We start from the raw sequence: 12,821 nt of genomic DNA, 5'->3' as shown, positions 1-12,821 counted from the left end.
TCAACTCTCCCTTCACCAACTGTGCACAGCAGAGGGCGCTAAAAACACATAATAAATGATGGTAAATGGGAAATTGATAAAAAAAAAATCAATATTCATGATAAGTACAAGTCATACCAGTGAGACATTCTCATTTTGCATTATAGTGTTTAGATATTAAAGACATAATAGACAATCAGACGTATATATCTGAGCAGATTTAGCCCCTCATAACACAGGAAAAACTCACTTTAACACTTTACTTGGAACCCAATGTTTACACATATAGCAATAGTATATGCTGTACATTGGTAGTACAGTGGAAGGTCCCAGGATGTGGCTGAAAGCTTAAGAAACATCACGGCCCCTCTGTCAACATTTTTGTGTTTTGTATACTAACATTTCCCCTGCTGCCATCATCTATTCAATCCTTTGAGCGCTAAGGGAATGAGCTAACCATACATCTTCTGAAATTAATTTTGAATGTTCCTTTGCTGTGAATGACAGCCATGGGGATGTACAGTGTGTGACATTAACTCATTTGCTTTATTTGCATGACCAGTATAAGTATAATATTGCTATAACAGTTTGTACAAAGTTTAATTCAATTCAGTTTTATTTACTTAGCGCCAAATCATGAAATAAATTATCTCAGGTCACTGTTCACATAGAGCAGGTCTATACCATAATGTTTCTAATATTATACTGAAACCCAAGAACTGACTTTTTTGATACCACTGCCGGATGGTGACAAGATTGGAAACAAGCAAAAAAGAACACAGTGACTAATTCAAATTTTACCCATGATCTAATTGGTACCATTTTGAGATGAGAACAGTTCCTAAAATCAAAATGTGTTTTCTGTTTCTACACTTTGTTCAGAAATTCCTGATAGTCAGACGTTTGAAACCTAATGACGATGATCTCTGACCTTTCCTCTAGTTACACCAACAGGTAAAATGTCCATTTGTCAAACATATCAGTTTAAGTCAAGTCAAGATTTATTTAAGTAAATGATCACACTAAGCTTTGTGTTTACAAAAAACAATATTACCAAAACTACTCTCACTGTAAGCAGCATTAATAGATCATTAAGAGAAAAAGGAGCATACTGTATACAATAAGAGTGATACAGTAATAACAACTGGTAACAATGATAATGATAAAATTATTTAACAATTAAACCAATGTAGATTAACATTAACAATGACTAAGCTCAGGATGAGGCTTACACACATCTTGAACCAGACAAATAAAATGCTGTGGGTCATTACATAGACAACATGAGGGTTTTAAAGTGGTGGTATTATGCTTTTTGGCTTTTTCCCTCTCCTTTTTTGAGTTATATACCTTTTTTGTGCATGTAATAAGATTGCAAAGTGAAAAAGCCCAAAGTCCAGCCCAAAGGGAGTTCCCATCTCCCACAGAAAGCTCTGCTCTGAACTGCTTGAAAACAGCTCATTTGTAGTCCAGCCGCTTCCCTTTCATCCTTCACATCCTTCACGTCACAGTGATTAAAGCTAAATGCACCTCATATAATGCTCGCCAAGAAGCTAGTCCGACACACCCTCAGAAACACCAGTGGAAAAACAGTGAGCTGCAGCACACCTCTCGTCTCCCTTCCAAACACTAGCTACCCTCCAGGCAGTCAGTGGACATGAAGTTGTTACTGTGATGTAGAGACAGAGCTCAGTTAAAACTTTATGGATGAAAAATACTTTTGTTACAGATTAATAACTCAGCACTCTGAAACTCTTGCTCCAGTTGCCTGTACATGTTGCCAAGCTGGTCGGCAACATGTACAGCTGAACCGAAGCCGTGTTTGCTTCTCACTGACCCAGCCTTCTCTGCTTCTGATTGGCTAGTAGTCCTTAACTAGGAACTGTGAAACTCCCAACAAAGATCATTTAGAGATAAGATGTATCACTCCATAGCTAAAACGAAGCCTTCAACACAGGGTGAAAAGAGGAGCTGCAGTAATGTGCATGAAAAATGATAATTAAACTATGTAAACCTGTTCTGATAAAAAAATTAAAAATTTGAAGACATGGCATTGGCATGTGTTACTATACTACAACTATGAAATTTAAATTTTTAAGGGCCAGATTGATATAAGCCAGATTGATTATATATATATATATATATAGAGAGAGAGAGAGAGAGAGAGCATTTCCTCAGATTTTATCGCATTTTATTTTGCTATGTTAGAAGTTCTCCAAACTAAGTTTTCAAACTAAACGTAACCGCACCAACACACTGTCAAAGGCATTTTCATAAAACACTAACATACGGAATGTCACAAAAAAACCCAAAAGAATAGTAGAGCGTGTTACACTACTAACAGGAGACTTCCTCAGCACAAGTGGAAAAACGCTCGATAGTTATCATGTGTTTACAGCCCCTAGAGGCTCCATAAACACCCTGTCAAACAAAACAACAGATTATCATCATTTATCACATTTGCATTCATGTTGTATCTACTCACTAGTGCAACTTTCAAAGTATGACTTTTAGCAGACCAGCAATTAGACACATACAATTAGAGATAAAAGGTATATTAGAATTAGAATTCTTGCAGTCTTTAATCATTGATTTTGGTACAGTGCTTAAATTATATAATATTTTGTTTTCCAGTAAAAGACAACCTACAGCACATCTAAAATTCTTTATTTCATTCCTCATGAAAAAATTCATTCAACTATATATCTGACTTTTGCTCTGTTCATGTATGATTGACTATTAAATGCTTTGTTTTCCTTATTGTCAATTCCGTTTTCCATCCCTCCCTCCTCTGCGTCCTCTCCTTTTCCCTTCATCCTCAGTGGCAGCAGATATCCACCATGTTGTTGGTTGGTGGTGTTTACTGCCTGGCAGCAGTGAGCTCCCCCCTTGTCTTTAGTCAGGAAGTAAAGGAGGGCATTAAGCCATGCGTTGAATGATGCCAGTGGCCTTGTGATCTTATAGCACATGGAGACCATGGTCATGGTGTGACAAGGAACTCCCTTGGCCACTTTCAGCAGGAGGAAGATGGTTCTAGTTACATGAAAGGGGAAGAAACACAGAGCAAAGAGAAGGGTAATGGTAATGATGGTCTTAATAGATTTACGTCTGCGATTAGCATAAGGAGAGCGGGCGCCAAGGAAAACTGAAATTCCTTCATCTCTTCCCAGTACCCTCGACGGTCCATTGCTTCCTCTTCTCCCTCTTCCAACTATTGCAGGTCTACTTCTCTCTCTTCGCTCCATTCCCTCATGTCCTCCCTCTTTCGGACCTTTATGGGACGAGGGCTGAGAATGCAGAGTCCTAAATATGGTCAGAACAACGTGAGAGTAACACCAAGCAATTATTGAAAAAGGCACAAAAAAGCCAAGCAAATGGAGTATTACGCCATAGGGTATGTAATCAGGAAACTCTTTATCTATGGCATCGTCCCAACAGTTCTGGAACTCTTCAATGACCCCTCCCAAGTTATCATAGCTAGCATTACCCTTTATCAATGACACCTTGGGGGTGTCAATACTGCTTGCATTGCTGCCAAGAACTGCAAATCTTGTCACATGACCAGTCTGCGCAAACCTGAAGATAGGGCAGGTCAAAGCAAACACTACAATCCAAACCAGAACACAAGTGCACTTGACAGCCTTCTTGGTCTCCAGTGTGATGACTTTCATTGGGTGGCAGATACCAAGGTACCTGTGGACAGAGATGCAAGTGAGGAAGAAGATGGAGCAGTAGAGGTTAAAGTAGAACAGAAAACGGACCAGGCGGCACATGAAGTCCCCAAAAACCCAGCGGTCACGCATGATGTAACTAGCCACAAGGAATGGCAGTGACAGGCCGTACATGAAGTCTGTAGAGGCCAGGTTGACCATGTAGATCAGTGAAGCATTCCAGCGCTTGGTCCGGCTGAAGGAACGGTAGAGGATGACAGAGTTAAGGGAAATGCTAAAGATGAACGTGAAAGAGTAACAGATGGGGAGGAAGATGTACTTGTAGGACTCATCTATGCTGCAGGACGGAGATGGAGGGATGGTGGAGGGAAAAGATGAGAAGGAGCCGAAGAAGTCATGGAGTACAGAGACACTGATGTTGTGAGGAACTCCACCTCTGGATGACATTGTGAGGCACTTAGTGATTTTCATGTGAGGGAGACGTTTAACAAGGCTGTAGCTTGTACATTAGGGATTCTGTCAAGCTTCTTCTCTGTCGTCCTTATACTCTGTACCATTTTATGGTAATTTTGTATGATCCTGTAAAGTCGATTTTCAGGTGATTTCAGATGGTCAAATCCATGAGTGGGTGTTCACCTACAGATAAAGAGATAAATTAGTCATCCATCTATAGTCATTTAGGATCTCACTTCATCTGATACACTATATCTCAGCCAAGTATTTTACTGGATCTTTGCAAAAGTAATCAGTGACTGCTTTCTATTGGTTTTGATGATTCTGCTTATTGCTGGTTCAAATCAAATAACTGCAGTAGAGTTCATTTTTGCCAGTTGTTTCAAATCAAGTCTATATGGTTGATAAACGATCATCATTAGTTAACCCCCTACTAATTACTCTATAGATAAATAACATTAATTTTTCAACTGAGAACTTCAGTGTCCATTTTTATGCTGATGATACACTCTCATGCCATCAATGCTACCTCAAACCAACCAGGCCTCTTCCAGCTTACACAAAGCTTGTTCAAAACTCCAAAAATATTTTGTGTTTGAGTTTGTCATCTTTACATAGGTTGCCTATTTGTTGTAGAGTGGAATTTAATAATCACCTGTTTGCTTGAAAAGTTCTGCATACCAACTCTGAACTTGGAGAGGCTAGTTTCTGATATTATGCAAATTTCTACTCAGATTCACTGAAAACAAAATAAGTTAACACCCATTCCTCTGAGGAACCTGCTAATATTTTTAATACTGTAATTTGTTCTAATTCTCTCTTTCAGATTCTGCAATAGTACCAGTAATGATAAAGAGATGGCATTTGTGAACAAGGTAAGAAACCAACTGTATAAGTAGCAAACACCATACACTTACTCTAAATTCTCAAATAGTGGCCAAGGCCTTTATTCACCTCAACTGCTGAGATAACCATTCATTTATTAAACAGGCTTATAGCAGAGACCTTCATTTCACACTTTCAGTAAGAGGTCTCAGTGATCTGCCTGTTACAATTTTCTGTTAAACCAAACTTCCTCCATGTTCAACCATTGTCTATCATATATTTTTATTACAGATACTGTTAAAAAAGACTCCTAATTTTGATCAAGTTGTTTTAAAATTTTTATTTAAAGATCACTGTTAAGCTATGCATGGAATGGGATGAATGAATTCTAATGACTTTGATGGTCCCTTAACTACTCCACTTAAACGTCCAGTGTGTAATATTTCTGAGGATTTATTGACAGAAATGCAATATAATATCCCTAACTATGTTTTCAGTGGTGTATAAATACCTTAATCAATGAACTGTTATGTTTTTATTACCTTAGAATGAGCCATTTCTATCTACATAACCGCGGGTCCCCTTACACGGTGGATGCCATGTTGTGTCGCCATGTTTCTACAGTAGAGCCCTGCATTTCAGCCCGAGCCCGACGGGCCCCGACTTATTTACGCCCCTGGGGCCGGGCTTCGGGCCACTTTTCACGTCATAGTTCACATGCGGGCCGGGCCTCGGGCCTTTTTTGGGTTATCCTTTTTATATTTTTAGACATTAATTAAAAGAAAATATGAGAAGTTGACGTTGACGATAGAAAACAAATATAGAAAGACATTTCATAACCTGTTTTTAACCTCTCTTATAGTTACACTGACATATGACTGACATGACAGTCTCACGCACGCACACAGAAGGTTTCTCGGTGAGATGTGCTGCTCTGGTGGAAACAGCACGAGACCCTGCTACCGCAACTGTCAAGACTGGCTCGCTCTGTCTGTTTAGTGTTGAAAAATGTTGTTTTACTCACTGTGGTTTAATAAATAAACATTTATTAAACTAACTGTCTGTGTGAACAGACTTGAAGTGTTTTGTAGCTAAGTAAAGTATTAGCATTGATTTGAGAGGCTAAATTGATCAAACATGTTTTACCCGCTGTTGGCTCGGATGCTTGGTCGTCATTAAAAAAAAATGCTCCAAACATTTGTCTAAATTGACTTAATAAAGAAATGAAACATAACTAACAAAACTGACATATTTTAATGGCTGCCAATAGGGCAGGCTGTCGCTGTGTAATGAGAAAAACAAAAAAAAAAACAGGCTCGGGCTCGGACTCGGGCTAGTAACTTTGATGAACTCGGACACGGGTCACTACGTTGAATGCGTACAAAGAAGAAGAGAAAATAATTCCAGCATTTCAGCAATAGCAGCCATCTTCAGCAACACATCAGCTGACAGCTCAGCTGATTCCTCTCTTAGCATTCATTGGCAAATTCCAGAAATGGCACCTATTTAAGCTGCCGTAGCCTACCTGCCCGTCCTTTCTGCTTCCTCAAAAGCTCATAACCCACCACCACCCCAGCTCCACTGTTCAGGCTGTATCTGATCGGGATACACAATAATATCAATCCAATAAGTATTCGCCGATGGGGCATATCTCATTATTGGAAGCATATCTGGGAATTAATTTGGCCGAATAGAATCAAACATGCTAACAAGTGCTGCTGCACTGTTGCGCTGTGGGCATATTTTGCTGTGCACGGATAGAGCCACACAGACGCAGTTTAGGCAGCGAGCTCCTGCCCTCCTTCCATATGTCTCTGTGTGATTTACTGCAGGTAACAATGTGCAGATTGAACCTACATTGCTATCTAAGCTTAACAGTTAGACTACAGACAGCTTTCATTTAGCTCGTTGTACATGTAGCTTTGCCAAGCTAGTGTGCTTTTAATAACATAGAGGATAAGAGACGTAGTCAGAGTGGATCAATTAACCCTGTCTACATGTTATGCTCGTTTAATGGATGTATCGACAAAGTTGTCTTTTACTCTTGAGGTTTTGTTGCACTTACGGCAGTGACTTGGAGTTACCTTCACTTCAACGTGTCCATGACCTATCTCTGTGCTTGCCACTGTTCGTGTGTGAGGCAACACAGAGCAGCAGAGGCTGCATCCTGATAATAAACAGAACGGTTGTCGCTAAACTTCACATTTTACTGCCCGGTTGAAAAAATGTGTATTTGGGTTGTAATGTCATGTAAAGTTAGTCCAGCGCTTTGGCTTTGCTATGTGGACAGAAATGTGCCGGTTACATTCATGAGACAATCAGCTGATTATTATTGAAAATAAAACTGTACTGCATGAAAGCTCAGATCAGCCAGCTAAACTTCACATTTTACTTCCCTGGTGGAAAATACTTTACTGCTAACAAACAGCGTTACGATAACAAGACCATGTGGAGAGGAGCCTTGATCCTCACCTGACAATGCGTTTGTAAACTTCATGTATTATGCGGTTTATAATGGACTGTGGTACAGAAACAGTGAGCTTACATTTTCCTGTTATCTGTTAGTGGTCATACTGCACTAGATGTGATAGTGTTTGAGATTTTTACTTTGGTATGTCCAGATGAGCCAACCCTCCCAAGATTTAACAAAATGCATGATTACAGTACAGTAAAATAATGTATTACAGGAGTATGTGACGTGTAGCACTTCATTTATTAATGATTGATCAGGTCAAAATTTTAATTGTGCAATACTTTGGTTCATGACCATCAGCCTTAGGCCCCATCCACACTACTACGTTTTCGATTTAAAACAGAGACCTTTTGCTACGTTTGCACCTCGCGTCCAGACTAAAACAACGAAAACTTAAAACACTGCCGACCCCGTTTTGCGTTTCAAAACTCTGGAGGGCGTTTTAGTGAAGAACGGATGACTTTAGAAACGATGACGCAGCTGCTCACGCTCGGCTATTTGATTGGGTCTTGCAAAGCAGAAACACCATGCTACATTGTATTTTTATTATAACATTATGTACTGTGCAAATAACACTTATCTGCCTACACTCGTACTGTGCATGTCGCTGTTTCCTTTGTGAAAACTCCCAGTCCCATACTCCCGTGTTACATTCAGCAACAGTCCCAGCTCGTTATTGGTGCATGCAAAAAAAAAAAAAACTGGTCTGATGCTTTCTCTGTATTTATTTATTCTTTCGCCAAATCTTATGTAACTACAGAATAGACCATTTGCTTCATGTTTACACCGGCACGCGCATGCCCAGTGTACCTGAACGGGCCCTACTGTGCGTTTTCAGTCGTTGTGTAATGTAGACGGAGATCAACTCCAAAACGCAGCTAAAACGCTGGTGTGGACGGAGATTCGTTTTAATTCGCCGTTTGTCAACTAAAACGGAGTAGTGTGGATGGGGCCTTAGCTGCATTTTGTGTGCAGTTCTATGTAGCTCACTAAGTGACCATATTTGGTAAGAGGGTGGAGCTGGGTAGGGATATGCATTGCTACACCTTACAGGTTGCTGTGGCATAAAGCATCGCCTGCTTTATCGTCTATTTTCCTCTAAATGGGATCATAATTTACTAAATGAACATTATGTGTTGAAGACGAAAAGCTATTGACAGAGACCATAAACTCATTAGGATTGTGTTTACTGAGCTAATAAATCAGGTGAGAAGTAGTCTCATTTTCTCACTGACTGCATTGCAATCGGACTCCTTTTTGCAACCTGTGGAGTCGCCTCCTGCTGGCCATTAGAAAGAATGCCAGTTTAAGGCACATTTTTCAGACCCAGAGTTTCCCACTTGTTTGCAATGCTAACGTGCTAAACTAAGATAGTGAAAATATATAATGTAAATATTACCTTATTATCATTAGTATGCCAACATTTTGAGCATGTTTAGTTCATGTTTAGTTCATATTTAGTTCAAAGAACCAATCACAGTATAGCCTCTGTCCTCTTTTTTACATTTGTTGTCTCACACTGAGGGGGAGGAATGGAAATAGGTAGTGCTTCCCACCACCCCACCCTCCCCTCCTCTTTAACTGTTGACTAGGGCCTTTGCACAATCTGTTTGACCTCCTGTTGTATGCTGCTGATTCTTAGTGCTTGTTTGCCTTCCTGTGTACAAGGGTATGCTGCTGATTCAGTTCTTCTTCTCACCCCATTAACTTAGCAATAAGTAACCACACTTCCCCTAGGTGTCTCCATGCATCGCTCTTCTCACTCTACTGACTACTATATCTTGGCAGTGCTGTCTTCACAGTCCTTAAATTTAATATATTATGTGACATATAGATCGGCTACAGCATCATTAAAGTCAACACTTTTTAACTAAACAGGATTCGATCAGGCGATGTTTCAGCTCTCAGTTGAAAGCTTCACCATCAGCGGTACCTCTGCTTATTAGGTCCACCACTTAACTGTTTGTGTTTGTATAAGTGATCAATAGATAGAGTTCAAATAAATAAGGTTAACGTGTCAACCAGTAACATGACACATTAACAGTACAACACAAATAAGATGTAAAAGGTCAACTTCTTTTAACTTAAACATGATCTCACAACCTGCGCCAATCTCATATATATATGCTGAAGTTTAATGATTCTGTCTCAGAGTTAAGAGCAACAAGAACAAAGTATGACATTTTAGACCAGCTTTCTGGTGTGTAACTGATTAAACTGTTAATGGTTAATGAAATAACTTCTTATTAATATAGCAAACCTTTGAGACAATCACTGCATCTGGTAGTGAAACAACCCTTTTAAACTACTGGTGTTTTTGCAACTACCAAGTGCTGACCATTTTTGTATGTATTATATACGTGTTTAGATTTTGAGGATGAAAATCAATGAGCAGATGATGAACATCAAGTCTGCATCATTTATTTTGTCAGTGCTACATTATCAAGTCCAAATGGAGATTAAATTGAAAAGTCTGCACTGCATTACCTCTTCACGATGTTACTTTAACAAAATCAGTGTGCAATGACTTGATGTTCACTGTGATGGATTATGCAACTCAAGCAACTTTCAAGAGTTTGAGTTTGCTAATACTTTTTTATATTGTAGAAATGGGAATTGTAGCCAATGAATGTATTGCAAGTTTTAGCCCATTTATTAATAACAAATTAACAATTAACAAACTATTACCAAATAATGTATGCTTGAGAGCTAATGATTTAGCAAACAATGCTGCAGTGTTTTAGACAAATGTTATCTTCCATCTCAGGCTTCCATACATTTTTTATACATTATGAAAATTTGGAACATCTGTTAGGACAGGGCAGTGGACAGGATCTGTAGTGGGAGCACAGTTTTTCGATTAAACCATGAATATGACAAATGTCAAATGTTCAGCTGTAAAAACCTACTTATTCTTAGACTGATAGAGACTACTTTAAACTTCTTCAATTATTTTGAAATATGCATCGCTATGTGTAACAATCTTTCACATTGCCGCTCTGCTGTCACAGTGATATTTTCTGTGATTTAATGTGAAGTCTTTGTCATGCACATGCTGACATGTAGATTATACACCTGGGTACATCTATATTTATATGTATAAGCTTTCTTCAGGAGAAATCTAGCTGGGAAAAGTTTTGCATATAAAAGTAAAACATGCTACTGTACAAAGCCATTTTAACCAAGTTACTTAATCATTGTTAGTAGTCCCATACAATTAAGTAATTTCCTTATATTTTTGCTTTGCCATCAGTATAATAGGTTGGTTAGTTTATCAAGTCAAAAGGCCCTTTGAGAAAGTGTATTAGATTCAAACTTTTCTGCTGCTGAACAAATGCAAAGTTGTGACCTAAATAAAAATATATAAAATTAGATAGAACCTTATTGTTAAAATTAAGTTTAACACATTTCTGTGACTTTTAGGCCCTGCAATTTGTTAAACATGAAGACTCTGCAAGAACATACAGACACCCTGTTTTTACAAGATCAATGTCACAATTACTGTTTTGTTAAAGATCCTATCACTAGTCGTACACACTTTGCTTTTCTGGACTAGATGGAGGCCAGATCAAAAGAGGATGTTTTCCAGGAGCCGCTAATGGCTTCTGAGAAAACACAGGATACACAAACTCCAGCCTGATGTATCATCTGCCTCTGAATTCATACACAATCTCATTACATGTTTTAGCCATTTTTTATGAACTCAATGTAAGTTAAAATAAATTCTCGAATTGATGTTAAAAACTGATCTTTACTGTGAAGTCTCAAAAGATGCATTAGGAGTTTGTTTGTGTAAGGAGAACTGCATTCACAAATACCTGCATCACTGCAATCTGCTGTTAGACAACGAGCTTACCTTTGCCAGCGATTACTTTTACTCCATATGGCTCATGGTCTACCTGTCGCCCATCAGAATAATCACAAGGAAATAAGAAAACATCCAAAAGGCTTTGACTGCAGAGCAGCTATATGTCAACAGCTTTAAATACACCTTTTCCCGGTCATTTAAAAAGATCAGAAAAGATCAGCTAGTGACCAGCGTAGTAGCAGTTTGGGTGATCAGTGACCTTGACAGTTGGAACACTTCAGCTTCACCTTTTTCTGCTTCTTCTCTGAACAGTCTGACCAGTTTCTATGGTAATTCGGTCCCTCCCTCTGTGTCATCCAATTCTTCTTCCCTGCTTCACCTTTGTGTGTGTGTGACTCCCTCTCTTCTCACCTGTTGAGCATGTTTTGTAACCAAGGCTACACACAGACAGATGAATGGATACCACCCATACATTTACATGTACGCACTTCTGAGGCAGTCCATTGATTTCCAGTCCCTGTACACTCCCTGGTTTTGTAGTGGTGCCAAATACCCAACTTTCCTCTGTCTGATCACAAGTGTTTTCAGTTAGTTTCGGCTTTCGTCAGACACTCTGAAGGGGATCCTACCATACCAGGAGAGCAATAAGGTAACGCACAGCAAAGTACAGGGCAAGTCCATATGAATACAATGAATTCTCATTAAATGATGTTTTTCTTGACATGTCAGAGAACACAGATATGTGGGAGTGATTCTGAATGTGCAGAAAGTTTTAAACAGGTGGTATTATGCTTTTCCCCTCTCCTTTACTGACTTATATACATTTTTTGTGCATGTAACAGGTTTGCAAAGTGAAAAAGCCCAAAGTCCAGGCCAAAGGGAGTTCCCATCTCCCACATAAAGCTCTGTTCTGAACCGCTTGAAAACAGCTTGTTTGTAGTCCAGCCCTTCACTTCCTTTACTTGTGACGTCACAATGGAAACGCGTCATAAAGCTTGCCAAGCGGCTAGCGGGGTCAGGCACGCCCTCAGACCAAGCTAGTCTGAGCGGAGGCCCTTTGGCTCGACTCGCCTTTGTTTGGTTTTCCATTGTAGAAATCTTGTACCTGCTTCCAGGTACTTTTTTTCGTATCACCTCACCTCCGTCGAGGTTCCAAGTGAGCTGAGGGATACTAAAATATAACGTGAAAACATACAGACTGTTGATTGGTCAGAGAGAATATTCACTATTCACTGCATCATCATTGCTGCACCAGACAGAGGCCAGCAACAGAAAGTTTTATATTTTACAGTTTTCTTATGGAATTTCATCACTAAATACACTTCTGAGAAGTTCTGAGGTGAGAAATCAGCTGTGTAGATTTAGAATATTGACAGTTTTACGAGAAGTGATGGCGGAACAAAAATGTGCTTGAATATTTTTGGAGTTGAGGAGCTCCGTGAGTGGCTGCGGGGGAAGCCTGCTGTGACCCGCGGGAGGAGCATGTGAGGCCGGCCAGCCGCCCGCTCACAGAGCCCTCTGCTCCCGCCGTCACACAGACCGCTGCAGCAACAACGGCAGAGGAAAACACAGCTGGAAGGTTTTCATACCGCTTATCTGTCTTTACGTTCTG

The 12,821-nt window shown here is 39.6% G+C and overlaps 1 protein-coding gene across 1 annotated transcript; it reads right to left on the bottom strand.

Moving 5' to 3' along the window:
• Positions 1 to 1,890: 1,890 nt before the first annotated feature.
• Positions 1,891 to 11,486, bottom strand: si:dkey-6n21.13 (2-oxoglutarate receptor 1). Its single transcript, XM_038730135.1, has 2 exons — positions 11,258 to 11,486; positions 1,891 to 4,286 (listed from the first exon to the last, which is right to left on the bottom strand). Exon 2 carries the CDS (start codon positions 4,119 to 4,121, stop codon positions 2,670 to 2,672), a length of 1,452 nt encoding a protein of 483 aa, XP_038586063.1. The 5' UTR covers positions 4,122 to 4,286; positions 11,258 to 11,486; the 3' UTR covers positions 1,891 to 2,669.
• Positions 11,487 to 12,821: the final 1,335 nt, after the last annotated feature.

This window comes from Micropterus salmoides, unplaced genomic scaffold (assembly GCF_014851395.1).
Source record: "Micropterus salmoides isolate LMB-PRFRI ecotype aquatic unplaced genomic scaffold, ASM1485139v1 Ms_hic_scaffold_2, whole genome shotgun sequence".
NCBI lineage: Eukaryota > Metazoa > Chordata > Actinopteri > Centrarchiformes > Centrarchidae > Micropterus > Micropterus salmoides.
This window is presented reverse-complemented; position numbering and strand designations above follow the sequence as displayed.